The 15,812-nt window shown below is 40.6% G+C and overlaps 1 protein-coding gene across 5 annotated transcripts in view; it reads left to right on the forward strand.

Annotated features, from left to right (window-relative positions):
- AFF1 (ALF transcription elongation factor 1) overlaps positions 1-15,812 on the forward strand; it is a 173,458-nt gene that overhangs the window by 115,222 nt on the left and 42,424 nt on the right. For 4 of the 5 annotated variants that reach the window (XM_064486132.1, XM_064486134.1, XM_031433554.2 and 1 more), the window contains 3 exons: positions 8,785-8,829; positions 13,539-13,625; positions 14,571-14,607. In XM_064486132.1, coding sequence (XP_064342202.1) covers positions 8,785-8,829; positions 13,539-13,625; positions 14,571-14,607 — 169 coding nt within the window. The remainder of the gene's footprint in view (positions 1-8,784; positions 8,830-13,538; positions 13,626-14,570; positions 14,608-15,812) is intronic. The other variant, XM_031433559.2, reaches the window with a different exon arrangement.

Here is a 15,812-nt window from a genome sequence, read left to right on the forward strand (position 1 = left end):
ATTCTGTTGTATATATACCACATCTTTTTTATCTATTCATCTTTCTATGGACATTTAGTTTTGTTTCCATGTCTTGGTTATTGTAAATAGTGCTGCTGTGAACATTGAGGTGCATGTATATAAGATGCCTTATTTTAATGGCGATCAAAGCAGAATTTCTAGAATAGTTCAAGTAGTTTAGTTAATACACATTATGAACTTTTATAAAGTTCATATACTTTAGAAAAATTAATTCTTTATGACACTAAAGCAAATTGCTTCACTGGTAAAAATCACAGTGACCGGGAAGGAGCAATAAATTCTCTAGTTACTTGTATTGATCTTTAAAAGTACCTGTAGTTCAAAATACTTCTTCCTGTAAGGTTTTATGAGTTTCAGTAATGATATTTAGGGGCTTTTTTCTCTTTCCATTTTTAAGTCTATTTTTGCTTTAGCTGATGAAGGACAGACCAAGAGATAACATATTTTGCCTATAAAGGAGTGATTTGCCTAAAGGTGAACTTAAAAAAAATTAGGAATATTAGTTTTCATTTAATAAGTGAATGGGGGTGCCAGCACATCTTCTAAGTTTCCAACACTCTTTCTTCATTTATCCTGGAATATTTCTTGATGTCCTGTCTCAAGGAGACATACCTTTCCTTTACCCCACCCAAGCATGCCCAGTGTACCCCTCCCCCAACAATCATGACTTCATGCTACTGTCACATCAGAAACTTCGCTCTTTGAGAAACTCACATCCCTAAATTGCACTTTAGGCAGCAGCTTCTTAGGTTAAAAAAAATCTGATTAGATTGGTGGTAGTGATAGAATTTCCCTTTTTATTTTTAGGTTGAGGATTTCTGTATCTTAAAAAACCACATTGTTCTGTGAAGTTGCCTGGAGTTTTGCAAATTTGAGGAGACATATAGTGCTTCCAATATATAGGGGGGAAAATGGAGAATTCACTATAAAATATTCCATAATTACTTTTTGGCCTTCTCGTGTTTGTAAATTTTGTTGGAGATGCCATGAAATGGCAAAATCAAATTCATTCATTTCACAGATGCGGCTTGTGTATTATGTGTGTTAGTCCAGAATTATGCTAAGGCCCTGGGAGATGTAGAGAGGAATAAAACCAGGCCCTGCTTTGGGGAAGCTAGTCTGGGAGAGACAGATTAGAACACTGTGGGTTACCATTCGGGGTTGAAGGTGGGGAGACAGTCAAGACTTGCAGGAAGGGGCCGCCGGTATTTGTGACACCCCTGTTTCCACACTGCTCCCTGTCTTCCAGATCCTTCAGTACGAGTAGAATTTGGTCTTTCCACAGTAAATTTTTGTTGGATGATAGCGGTAGGTGACCTATACAGTCCTCTTAATTTAAAGTAATCTTGTCCTTTACAATCTCTTTCCTATTCTCCTTGAAACATTTCTTTGGAGAACTATAGAGATTTCTGCAGTTAGTGTAACATTAATTGTGGTAGCCTTCATGCCTGGCAGACCAGTTTGGCAGTAAAAAGAGGCTTCTATGGAGCATGTGAGTAATTCTTTGCTACGTATTGGAGTGTATCACTTAAAAAGGAAAAAAAACTACCCAAAACCTTGCTGTTATTTGAGAATACCTGGGGAGAGGTAGAGGGTGTTTAATTTTTTGAAGGGAGAGTTTGACAGCTAAAACTGGTTTGCAGTCTACATTATACTACTGTTCATCTTTAGGAAGACTGTTAAGGGTATCTTATTCTGTTTTCTGTCCCATTATTCTTTCTTCCATATTAACAATCTATAGTTTTCTTTCTTTTTTTTTTCTCTTTGTGCTATGTGTGTCTATAAATCTGTCCAGGGATTTAAAAAATTCTCACCTAAAATCCTGGGTGTGGAAGTAGGTGTTTAGGTAGTTGCCCAAAGGACACGACACTTCTGAAGTAATACTGCTCGCAGCTTGTGCCTTTTGCAGCCCAAGGAGGCACACCCAGGCAGTATAGTATGCGCGAGTTCTTCGAATAGGCCTGGGTATTTAGGTAATTTATTTTGTATTGAGAATAAAATTAATTTTATGTCAAAACCTTGCTCAGGCAGGCCTTTTGGTTTCCTCCTCTAATCCATGTCTGGGAAATGCTGATTATGGCGTCTTCTAGATAAATGCTGGATTTCTTTGTGCGGCATTAGCTTTAATGTGCGTTGTCTTATTTCTTCCTCAACAATCCTGTGAAGCTTTGTGTATTTCAAATGTGTCCTGCATTTAGGTATGATACTTAGGTATGACCTATTTTTTTTTAAAAGGGAGACCTCCTGCACCGCCACCACGCCTCTCTGTCAAGGACTTTCTAGTACCTAGTTTGGGAAACGAGAATGAACTAGCCAGCAAATCCTGGGCCAGACCTTGACAGCAAGTCCTAGGTTTCCCCAGGAGCATGTCACAGGAAGGTGCCTGTAAATCTGGAACATTTTAGTGTGCAGAGTGCTCCATGGGGCGAGCCCAGAGCACCGGGGAGGAAGCTGGGGGCAGATGCATATGGATGTGTGTTTGGAAGAAGGAAAGTTGTGTAGAGGAAGGCTGACCGAAGGTAAATAGCAATGTGGCAGAAGACCTTTGGCTATACTTTGAGTAAAAAATTTTATCCCTATTTTTTAAACCTCAGTCTAATTTTTGTGCTTTTATGAATAGATAATAGATTTCGTAATGCAGAATTTAAAAGGGGAAAAGATACACAGTGAAAATTTTCTCATTACTCTAACCCACCAGCCACTTAGTTTTCGTTTCTAGAAGTAATTGATGTTACAGGTTTCTTGCCTTATTCCCAGTGGTATTTTATGCATCATTAACTCGACAACCATGTGCTTTTCTGACATCACCTTTTCATTTATCCACATCCTGGCATATACTGCACCTGGTTTTTCCTCCCTTCCCCTTAACAGTGTATCTTGGAGATTACCCAGATCAGTGTGAGAAGAGCACCCTCATTCTTTGTCAGGCTGCGTAGTAGTACTTTTTCTTTTTTAAACATTTTTTATTGATTTATAATCATTTTACAGTGTTGTGTCAAATTTCAGTGTAGAGCACAATTTTTCAGTTATACATGAACATATATATAATTCATTGTCACTTTTTTTTCCTCTGTGAGCTGCCATAAGATCTTGTATGTATTTCCCTGTGCTATACAGTATAATCTTGTTTATTCTACATTTTGAAATCCCAGTCTATCCTTCCCACCCGCCGGTAGTAGTTCTGTTTAAGGGGTGTGCATCAGTTTTCTTAGCCAGTTACCTCCAGGTAGGCATTTAGATTTTTTCCAATATCTTACTACTTAACTTGCAAACTAGGCTGGAGTGAATCGCTTTGTGCATATGTCTTTTTGTACACGTAGGAGTAATTGGTGCTAGAGGTCAAGTGGCCGGGTCAGAGTATGAGAAGCTAGAATTTGGTGACTCTTGTCAGATTGTTGTCTCCAGAGGTTGTACTGCTGTGTCCTTCCGCCAACCACGGTATTTGAGCGCCAGGTTTCCCACATCTATCTCATACACGCAGTATTGTCAGTCTTTCTTTTTTTGTCTTGCCAATCTGATATGTGAAAAATAGGTGCTAAGAATAGTCTTAATGTTTTTAAAGGAGAAAACAATGCAAAACAATTTCCTTTCTGTCCCTGGTGTGTTGATTTCTGTGTAGGCTGTTAATTAAGATGTTGGCTTATAATTCAGACAAACTACAGTGTTTAGTAAGCCTTGCAAGCTCTAAACATTGGAAATTTATTTCCATATTCTGAGTTCCAAGACTGTAAACTGTACCAGCAAATGTTTCGTGGTTGCCTCTGTGTGGCAGGCGGTGTGTGTGCTTGGGGATTCAGCAAGGTAGAGCTGGCCCCTGCCTCCTGGAACTGTAACCTGGAAGCAGCAGAGATGGTGTGACATGAGGTGCTTGGACAGTTTTGGGAGTGAGGGAATCAAGGAATGTTTTCCAAAAGATGGTCTTTAATTTACTGCAACCCAAAGTCTGAGTAGGAGTTATCCCAACCTGAATGGGAGAGGGAAACAGGTTCCAGGTGGGGCAGGAAGAATGTGACTTCCCAGCTAGTCAGGGATAGGTGATACTGCAAGTAGATACTGCAGACTGAACCGTAACCCGAAAGGTGACATATACTTGAAGAAAACTAGCACTGGCATTTTTTAAAATTTTTTTAAACTTTAGAAGCTGTCACACCAGTGAAGACTGCCTTGATCATGTTGGCCCCGGATGCCTCCTGGAAGTTTTTTACAGTTTCACCTTTGACCTTCATGCCCACCGTATGAAGCAGTTAGGGTTGGTAATGCTATCCTTTTATTGCCACGAGGAGTAGCCCCAAAGAAGCTGAATCTTGTCCAGTGTTGCAAGAGCCAGTCCTCAGCGGAGCCAGAACGGGGATCCAAGATCTTTTGGCTTCCCCCATCAGCACACCGCCCTCGTGCTCCCTGCAGTCCTGGTTAGTGATAACTGAGCCTTTTTGAGAACAGCATTGTTAGAAAAGTGCTGTTCTGTTGAAACTTGAGAGACTTAAAACACAGTGTTGCCAGAGCCTCCTGGTCTCAGTGGTGAGGTATGTTTCTTCCGTCTGGCTCTTTTTAGCTTATTAAAACAAACTGTGTCATGCTTAGAAGACACGGACGAATGTATTTTATTTTGGTATCCGTGCATTTTCTTAGGATTACACAGTGTCATTCCAGGAGAGAGAAATGCAGACGGAGGCCAGCATTGCTGCCTTTTCTGGTCTGAGGTCCCCATAGTAGTAGTAAGGGGCACTCAAGTCTGAACAGCTTCTTCATACAAACATGAGGAAAACTTCCAGTCTCTAAAAAAAATGTTTTTGGTCATGCACATGACAACTAGGATCATATCCCCCCTTTAAATACTAATACATTAGTCTCGTGCCTGAAGGTTGAGGTTTTTGGAAAGGTAGTGTAGCAGTATTGTGAAGTGAAGCTCAGTCACTTGAGAGCATTGTGTATCCTTGGGCATGTAACTTAATTTCTTTAAAATTTAGTCTCATTTTAAAAACTGGAATAATACTGGGAGTTTGGGACTGGCAGATACAAACTACTATGTACAGAATAGCTAAACAACAAGGCCCTACCATATACCACAGGGAACTGTATTCAATGGCTCGTAGTGACCTGTAATGAAAAAGAATATGAAAAAGTATATATTTATATGTATGACTGAATCATTATGGTATACAGTAGAAATTAATACAACATGGTAAATCAACTGTACTTCAATTAAAAAAAGGTGTGAAAAAAAACTGGGGTAATACCACAGAGACTGATGTGAGAAATGGAGCATTATACAAAATTCCCTCAGATTTTTATTTCATTTTGCAGCTTCTGTGGTGAGAGATGTGTCGACGGCTGACGGTACATTTAGTATCCTAAGCTTTCCCCTCTGCCAAGCTAATGATGGCGTGTTTTACAGTTTCCTCAAATGGAGGAAATAATAGTGAGTAAAGAGCTTAATGCAATTATCAAGTGCAGTATGTATTTAATACTTTTTTTAATTGAATAGATGGATGGTTCCTGTGTTACGGCCATATTGCACAGCGGGCAGGTGAGGGCTCCGCCGGGAGGTGTGTCTGTATACAGGACATCAGATCTGAGAGGTGTCTGAGTTGGCCTCTTCTAGGAGCCTAGGTACTGAGGAGGGGAGACAGCAGTGACATCTGTGGTTGCATGTGCCAAAGTCAGTGTCTCTGCCACTGAAGGAAAGCTAGACAGGGAAGGACCTGCAAACTAGATTCATGTCGTTAGCATAGATTTTTGCTGTTGCTTTTTTTTTTTTTCTCGTCTCTTGTTCTTTGAGGAAGTCTTACCTAAGATCTTTAGCTGTAACTTGGCTGTGCTTCTGAGAAGCTGATTATTTACTCTTTGGCCACAGTGTTGAAGGGAGAGCCTGACTTCCCTGAGCAGGAGCAGCACTGCTCAGCTGGAGACCCTGTGGGGAAAGCAGATTTTAAGGGAAGGGATTAAGACATAATGGTTTGTTGAACTACGCCTCCCTTTTTGGAATGTCTCCTTCCAGTGGCAGACTTGGAGGTGCCAAGTTGTACTTTTTAAAACAAGGCAGCCTGTCCTTACAGATATTTCTTTGCAAACACAGCTGAAATGCCTACTGTACCTCAGTTTGAGAATCTCTAATTTGGGCCAGGGAAGAGTGCAGACAAGAGCCTTGGGTGGACGGAACATAAGATGGACTCAGCTGTAGAGACTATCTTGCAATCTCTCGCCTCTTAAATAAAGCTTTAAAGCGTGTCTTGGTACACACAGGAGTATTTAGGAGTAAAAGAGCATTAACTCTGACTTGCTCTCAAATGTGTGAGGTGGGCTGAGGAGGGTGGAAACACACTGCGAATGTGGTAGAAAGCCAGCATTTGGCTAATCTGAGTGAAGGGTTTGTGGGAATTTCTTTTATTATTTTTGTTATTTTTCTGTAAGTATGAAATTATTAAAAAGTTGAAAATGTCTTGAGCATCCTTCTGTGCAAGCACATGTATTTACATTCCTTCGTGGGTATGTATGTGTATTGTTTGTGTAACATACTGCTGTAGGGCGCACGGTAAAAATCTTTAGCCTGCTGCTGGGCATTTGATCATTTCCAGTTATTTGCCATTATAAATAGTGCTGCTGGCGATCTTTAAATAAGATATATCCTCGTGTATTTGGATTGGAATTCCTGTACCCCTTTGAAATACCCCTAATTCCATAATGGACCTGATGTGGAAATTCACAGTACATTAACCAATTAATGCTTGACCCTTAGACCTTGGTTAGAATTTTAAATGGGTTAAATGGTGACTATTTAGCAATATTTATCTTACCCAGATACTAATAAATAATAAACTAGAAAAAACTTCTATAGTCCTGGATCATCTCATGTAATAAAATGTTAGGAGAAAATAATGAATCTTTTAGTTACATGCAACATCTTGGCTAAGTGACAGCTTGAGTAATAACGAACATCAGAGTCTTTTAGTGTCCTGAAGTTGTAGGTTTCTGACATCATTCTTTTGGAAGCAGTGGGCAAATCTTTTTTGCTCTCATTTGAACTGTGCTTCACTATTTCCTTGATTGCAAATATTTTAACTGGATTCCCATTCTCATTCCAGCAGCAGATAGGATGAGGAGACTATTTGACCAGAGTCGTAGTCACATGCTGTTCTGTTGATTCACTTTCAACTCCTAATTATTATTTTTCCTGATGACGCATGTGAAAAAATTGAAACCATGAGGTATAATTACATTTTACCCTCAGGTCAAAATAGCATTAATTTCTGTTTCTGAAATCTGTGCTAAAATGTTTGGTTTCTAATGTTTGGTCCAGTTTTTAGCCATTCCTTAAATCATCTTGAAAAACAGAAATCTGGTAAGCAGATCTAGTTGTTGACATGCATAATACCCACAGATGGGTCTGATAGGGCTGGCAAATTAAAGGGATACCCTTGATTGGTTATACCTCCTAACTTCCAGACTCTACCTCAAAAATAAAAAACTGCAAGCATTTCAATAAAACCATCTTTATGAAATTTACATGTTTAAAATCCAGACCCAGGCAAGTCATATTGCATTTGAATTTTGAAATGTCCATTAGATTCGATTCCAGGACAGTGTGAATGTTGTATGCTCTTTTCCTTTCTTCTCCTTTTTCCTTAGAGGAACTAGAATGAAGGGAATGTTGGATTAATAAACCCTAGATTAGCAACCAGCACAGTATTAAATTAACTCAAATTTGAAATGGGAGCTGGGAGAAGAATCCTTTCCCATCTGCACACGCTGGCTGTGAGGCGGGCACTGGATGGACTGACCGGGAAGAGCAGTGCTTTCTGCACAGCAGGCCAGTGGTGGGAGGGGTGTGTGTTGTATAGGACTTGGCCGGGACGCTTGGCTCATGAATTGACACAGAGCAACAGTTGCTTTTCCACTGATAACCAAGAAGTCATGGGATTTGTTCCATATCTCTGGTTAAGGAAAAGTGAAATTTTTTTTAAATATTTAACTTTTCTGTTTAAAAATAAAGACTGTAAGATGACTCTCTTGAACACTGGTTGTGATACTACCAGCGGCAGCTGTCATGTGTTTAGCTGGGGCTAAGCAAGAAGTATAAACTGTGCATCTTTCCTCCAAGGTGCTAGGTAATCTCCTCTCTCCCTAGGGGCTTTCTCTGGGGACATGCTTTGTGTGTGAGTGTGCACACATGTATGTGTGTGTGCCTCTATGAAAGATGAAAATGCTGGCCTTGAATGAGAACTGGAGATGGCCAACTTTAAAATGAATTTTTGGTGGGTTAGAACATTACCAAAAACTCTAACCTTGATTGGGTGTTGGTCTCCTTACTGTGGGCTCAAGAAGTTCAGTTCATCACTGTCTTTGTGTTCATTTCGCTTGGCTCACTGGACAGATGTTGTTACGAAGCAGCAAATTGTGGCACCGATTTCCTCTTTCTGCCTCTATTTTTGTAGTATCTGTTATTCCCATAGATTTACTAACGCACTAACTTCATTTAATATATACGTTTTCCATCAGAAACTGCTGACCTGAGGGTCAAAATTAGTCTGCCATTGTCTCCAGTGGAACCCTTTCCTCCCCGTTTAAGTCAGGTTAATCTCTTTGGTTTTCTTTCATCCAGAATGTGGGGTTCCTAATACATAGCTGGTAAAAGGTGGGCCCTGAGGTGATTCTACTTACAAGAATGTTGCTGTATTAATTAATACCAGCATCTGTCTACTAAGACCAGCTCTGTAGTTGCTTTTTGGTTCGTGTGCTGATCTTTTTCCTGCTTTTCACTTTCAGCAGACCTACTCCAGTGAAGTCCACTGCGTTGAAGAGATTCTGAAGGTGAGCTTATTGTTACCATTTCTCACTTGAAATGTTTAAGTAGGCAGACATATATTCATTTTCTTTGACTTTAATGAACAGTTGTCATTCCAGACCCCTTTAAACGTAACTAGCAAAGCAAAATAAGCCAGAATAATAACAAAAGGAGTCTTAGAACGTTATTGCATTCTCTGACAGATTTTATTAATTGAAATGAAGTCTACAAACTGCAAGGCATTTGGAGCAGAGCTTTAAGACATGTCTCTCATGCTTCTCCGGTTGTCCGTAAAGACCCAGGAGAGTTGCTCACTTCTTTCTCCGAGTGGAAGCTCCCTGTGCTGCTGCCATATGGGAGGCACCAGGGGTTATGTAGTGTTTGATCTACGCCTCTTGGTGTTTTATAGGTGGCATCTCCTATGTGTGGCCTCATCTTAAGTGAGACTATGAATTTTTAAAGGGATGAGAGGAAAAATGGTAGAAAGTCAATGGACATCTTTAGACCTACCTTGAAAGGGTTATTTTTTGCTTTTGATTATTGAGATCATGCCAGGAACATTTGTGCTGCTTCTACAAATACATCATTGAATCCATTATCCATTTGTTCAGTTTTTCTTGCATAAGGATGACAAATTCCTTCTAGAATTCAGTTCCAGGAAAAAAGTAAATAAATTCTCCTCATGAATCAGCATGCTTTCTTTTTATCAGAGAATTATATAAACTGTTGTTTCTCATTTTGGCTTTAATTTCCAGGAAATCTAGAGCTAAATTTAATACTCAAATACAGTAATTGTAATAACTGAGGGTTTTGTTTATTTATTTCTTGTTCCTCTTCTGTGGCTTTTAATTTTTTTCATGTCTGTTTTACTGATACTCTTCATCTTTTACTATAAAGTTTGATTTTTTTTTTTTGGAAGTAGGAGAGAGATGACATATATACCTATTAATTTTTATCTCTGTTTCATACTTTTTCCCTCAAAATACGTGCTTATCTAATTTTTTTCTTTAATGCTTCATTGCAAAGTATTAAGTGAGGGGATGCTAAAACCACTAATTAAGTATATTGGTTACCTTCTCATGTGTGAAATTCTTGACAAAAGTGGTGTCTAACCAGATATTTGGAAAACAGTTCCATCATTTTTGTTTTTACAATGTTTGATCCCTTACTTTTGTAGTTAGAATTTTCTGAGAAATAGTTCTAAGGAAACATACTTTGTACTGCAAAAAATGAGAAATTTTTGCCAGCCATCAAGTAAGATTAATAATAAGTTGTCTTGATCAAGCTTTTATTTTATCTTCTCCCTCTGGTATTTCTGAAATTCTTTGGTAAGATGAGTCATAAAAGTAACAGATGACTTAGTTATAAAATATGGCCTTAGCCTTTTCTGTGAAATTATTTGCGATTTGTTCAATGGTTATTTCATAAGTAAATACAGCGGTATAGATTAGTTGTCTCCTGGGTGTGTTTGGTTTTGACGTGTGTTAACATACAACTTGTTGAGTCCTTTATGTAAGGTGATGGCATTAGAGTGTCAGGCAGGCGTTTTTAATTCAATGAACTCATCTGTCCTCCCCTCTCAGCCAACATCACTTTAATGAGTTCTTACTTGCCTGGAAATGCTTGAAAGTGGATATTTAACACAAGCCACAGGTGAGTGTTTTCATTTGGAAATCATAGATGGAGAAAGCGATTAGAAGGGTGTCCTGGATGGAAGAGGGGCATGGGCCTCTGCCTCGTGGAGACTTGGAGTCCGTCCCCTCCTCTCCTCCTCTGTTGTGGGCCCCAGTTAAGTCATGTGTCATCCCCGGACCTCAGTTTCCTCATTGGTAGATTGAAGCCCCCGGGCTGGTAGACAGTGGGTGATCTCTAGGGTTGGACCCAGCTCTCACTCTGAGATGCCGATCCAGATACTTGCCTCTGCCTTGTGGTCCCTGTTCGTATCTCCGACCAGTAATTTATGAAGATTGCCAGGATCCTGACATGCATCTTTCTGATGGGCGAGAGAAGCTGTAAATAGCTCCCTGACAGAAAATCAGTCATGGCAGAGATTGTTCCGTTCTCTGGTGGAAATACTAAGAGAGGAAGTGTTGTGATGAGGGGCAGTGATGGCCTGTGACTCCTGCAGACTGGCGGGGGAAGAAGACAGCAGACAGACACTGCCAGAAGCCAGGAATCGGTTGTGCACAAGGGTCTGGGTAGGGCACCGTGCCCTCGGCGGGCATGTGGAAACAGCTCAGCTTTTCTCCTTGCAGTGGCACAGCCTCAACAGCCTTTAGGGGAAGTTAACCCAGGACTTGTAGACATTGATTATTTCAGTGCAGCATGCCAGTGAAACTGGTGCAGTGAGTGGCAGCACCATTTTTGTTCATTCATTTACTCAGCAAATATCCATGAAGACTCAAATACTTCTCTGAACACTGGGGACGCCATATGAATAAGACAGAGTCCTTGCTCTCTTGGAGATCACAGTGGGAAAGATAAATATATAATAAAGTGTCAGACGTTGATAAGGGCTGTGAGTCATACAGCAGGCAGGTGAGTGGAGGACAGGCAGAGGAAAGAGTGAGCGCAAAGGCCTTGAGGTGGGAACAGGCGGGTGCGTTAGAGGAACAGCGAGAACTAGACAGCGTGTCTAGAGCCAGGTGAGCAGGGGGGAGAGTGGGGAGGAGAGAGCAGCGGTGGCACCTGGAAGGCCAGGTCTGAAGCAGGTGCCAGGTGATTTGCCCTCATTCGTGTGGTAAGTTGTTTTTCAGGACTTGGCCATTCTCTCCTTATGGCCCCAATTCTCATAAGGCCTCACTTCCTCTATAAGGGGGGCATTTAGGGAAGTATATAAATTCTTTCACACTACCAGCAAACCACTGAGGGCCTGAAAGAGTTTATGCACTTTCCAACTGCCTAATTTAATAGCTGGGGCAGCCTCAGGCATTGAGAGTACAATGGATGTTTCCTGGGAATCCATGGTGACTGAAAGTCATAGATACCGATACCATTGGGATCCTAAAGACATTCTTGGAAGACAGAAAGGTGATACTTTCAAACACCTTCTCAATTAATTATTACATGTTTTTACACTGTAACATTCTAATGGTACCATACGTTAGGGGAGAGCCAAATAAATAAAATAACAGGGAACTCTTCTGCGGTGCAGTATTTTAAAATTCTTTAAAAACTAGACTTTTAATTAAAAATTGTAATGCTTTTAACTTACTAAGTGCTTTCTCTGACCACGTATTCAGGCACTTTACATACGCTTTGAAAAATAAGTGGTCTTTGTCCAGGTCTTCCTGAGAGCTGGGGCGCACGGAGCCCCAGCACCTCAAGCTGAGCTGACCAGCAGGGTCGGAGTTCGGGTCCAATCCGGGACTGTGGCTCCAGAACTGCTACCCTTTCCGTTGCCGTTTGGTACAGAATTCCTCTCTTGTACTGAGCAGAAGGTGGTTAGTCAAGTGAGCAAGGGCATGATACCACCTTGAGCAAAAATTACTCAGAAAAGCCAGTGCAGGTTACTTTGCTTGTCACTGTGCCTGGTCCTTTATGTCCTGGGGCTCTGGCAAGGACGGCCGTGGGAAGATGTGCACGGAGGCTGGGAATGGAGATGCTTGCCGCTGCACCAATTTCCAGTTGTGGCAAGGATCGGATGGCATTTCTGTGGTCGTGGGGAGGCTGGTCACCGCTGTGGGAGAAGGCCCAGTGCTCTGTACAGGTGGTACAGCAGGATCCTGGCTCCCCAGCTTGCTGGTGGAGGTTGCCTGTCGACCTTGACGCCAGTTTGCCAGGCAGGTCTGACACACGTGGGGATGGGCTGCTTTCTCTTGGACTCAGAAGGCGGGGGGTGCGGGTGGTGGTGGTGGTGCGTTCCCTGTGCTGCCAGCCGGCAGCTTCCTGGGGGACCTGATCCTGTCCTTTTGGACCTCGGTTTTCTCAGCTGTTAAGTGAAGGGGCTGGTGTTAACGACCTCTGGTGTCATTGTAGCTCTTCAGCAAAGTGTGTGTGTGGCACATTTGTGATCAGGCACCTTTAATCTGACATTTTGTTTTCCACTTGTTCTTAGCAAGCAAATGTGCTTAGAAAAGAATTCATGTCCAGATAGGTATGTTACTTTGTAAGACACAGAAGTTTTGCCTCCATGAAAACAGCGAATAAAAATGAAACTTCTGTTAATGAAAAGGGATGGTCACGTTGTAAAGCGTTCTCCACAGAAGTTCTTATGTCCTAGTAACGTGTACCAGGGAAGGGTCAAATCCATTAAAACTCTCCCAAGTGGAACAAGTGACCTGAATTACTTGTTTGCTTAAGTCAAACAGGAAAGTTCTTCTTCCTTTGAACTTAAATAATTCCAGGAAGTGCAATAAAGAAGCTGAGGGAGAAGGAGCACATTGAGACGGGACTGCGTTTTCATAGTTACATAAGCTCTGGTGCTACCTGCTGCCATTTCACGCTTCAGGCTCCGCAGGGTTCTGAGGCCGGTCCTGCTCTGTGCTCTCCTTCTTCAAACTGATTTCTTTTCAGTTTTGTTTGTTGGAGATCTTCAGCTTTTGAGCAAATATAGCCCACCAAGTAGGAGGTATTTTCTGTTTTTTGTTTTTTTAAGTAAATGAAATAACTCTTAAGATTTTACTTTTCATTTACCATCAGTCCACTCTACATTAAGTTAAAGAAGTTAACTGAAGTAGCAGTAAATGTTCTATTTATAATTTTCTTTATCTTGCCTTTCCAAATCTCTTTCCAGGAAATGACCCATTCATGGCCTCCTCCTCTGACAGCAATACACACGCCTAGTACAGCTGAGCCCTCCAAATTTCCTTTTCCCACAAAGGTAACTGCTTACAAGTACAGCAAGCCCTGCATCCACACCAGTGAAAAGTCTGAAATATTGCTGTGTGCCAGATTAAGTATTACTTGTTGAAATCTTTGGAAATTAGGTTAAATTTGCAAGTTACTTTTAGTTTCTAAAGTGCTTCCTAATGCTTGCACATGCTTTACTCGCCAAGTCATGTCAGTAAGTACATCTTACACTTGTATAGGGTTTTGTGGCTTAGGAAGGCATTCAGGACTTTACAATAAATTCTGTCATTTTTGAGGGTCTTGACTTAGTTGTGGGGGAGGTGGAGTCAGAGGTACAGGGAAGTTAAGTGAGGTAGGGTGTCTGCTTCCTGCTTCAGAATTTAGACGCATACATACATCTTACATTTATCATACCTCCTACCTTTTCTTAAAGTTTAATGTGATCTGTTGCATTAGTGATGGTTTTAATAACAAGCTAATCAGTTGCTAACTTGCATGTTTCTGTTGATTGTAAATGTTATATTAAAAACACTGCCTTTTTTGTTGCTGTTGTTCTGTACTTGTACATAATCTTCAGAAAACAGAAATACCACCTTTAGATCTGTGTTTGGTCCAGCCTGGTATATATGCACATTGTTAATACATGTTCTCTGTTCCTTTCCATGATGTCACTGAGGATTTATCTACCCAAACCCGAATTTGCCATGTTGGATGCTTTCTATCTCTTCTAGTAATAGTTTTTTTTTTTAAAGGTAATTCATTATTTGATTTTAAGGTAAAACATTATACCTTGTGCTTAAAAAAAAAAATCCTTGCTTGACATCAAAGGAAAAACTCTAGGAAAGAATAGAAGCAATAAAACCTAATTTATGTAAAAATTAGATTTATCAGTGTTTATAAGATTTAGCAGTGATGCAGTCTTAGATTTATAAACCTTAATATTCTAATAACTAGAGATTTTTATTTTTCTTTCTAGGATTCTCAGCATATCAATTCTGCAACCCAAAACCAAAGTAAGTAAATACGTGGAACAGATGATTGCGTTGGAGAACAAAGCATGGTGTTGACTGTTTAAATATAAAAAAAATTAATGAAAGATGCCCCAGCAGAGATAGGGCCTCCTGTGGTTAAAACATAGGAAGGGAGGCAAACATAAAGCTGGTCTTTAAGTAGAATTTCGGATTATTGCAGTGTTAATGAAGATATCTTATAAAGTACCTAACATATAATTTGGGGTTGCCTGACTTATGATGAATATCTGAAGAGCTACTGTGAAAGCATTGTTACCCTGGAATTGTATATAAGAATGGGTTGGGGTATTTTATGTGGTTCTTGTGTTGTTTTTTTTTTTTTTAAACAAAGTACGGAATTTTTATAAGGAAGAGAGCACATAGCTTCTTAAGTCCTTCTCTATGTATTTGCCATGTAATTCTTTTCTGGCTTTTTTTTTATGGATTGGAAATATTTGAGAATTCAGGGGGAAACAGGAAAAAGCTAACTGGATCCAGCCTTTCTCTTCATCAATAACTCCTCAGTTCAGTCAGTTCTTTGTGTCCTAACTACATGCGAGGCATTTGAAGCCTTACAAAAATGCCTAGTGTATTTGGAATCATTTAGTTCCTTAGCATCTGGTGAGTGCCTGATTTACGGAGTGTTCATCTTCAGAGGACGGGGAGACCACAGTAGGGTGTGTGGAGCATGTATGTGGGTCCAGAGAAGGTTGCTCATGGACGCCCCACAGAGGTGGCTCTTCTTCAGATCTCCCCATCACATTCTTTTCCCTCAGTTGTATTTTCCTCTCGATTATCCTGTTGTTTATAAATTGCAAGGATACGAGGAGAGTTGAAAAGATGAGAAAAGCGAAAAACGAATGTCTTTCCTCTAGGGTAGGGGCAGGCACACCATAGCCTGAGAGTCAAATCTGTTGTACAGCTAGTTTTTGTAAAGAAGGTTTAATTAGGTTGCAGGCATGCCCACTCATTTATTACTAATGCTACAGGGTATAGCATGCCAAGTCTAAAATATTTGCTACCTGACCTTTACAGAGAAAGTTTGCCATCCCCTGCTCTAGAGATAACGAATAAGACCTTGCAAAGAACTGCTAACTAAATGCCTTCCAGATGCAGAGAAATGAATGTGACCATCTTGCCACAGTATTGGGGAGATTGGGAAATCTTTTTCACCCCCCCAACATCTTGGCAGCACAAGTGAGCAGGCG

Source organism: Camelus dromedarius, chromosome 1 (genome assembly GCF_036321535.1).
Source record: "Camelus dromedarius isolate mCamDro1 chromosome 1, mCamDro1.pat, whole genome shotgun sequence".
NCBI classification, from domain to species: Eukaryota; Metazoa; Chordata; class Mammalia; order Artiodactyla; family Camelidae; genus Camelus; species Camelus dromedarius.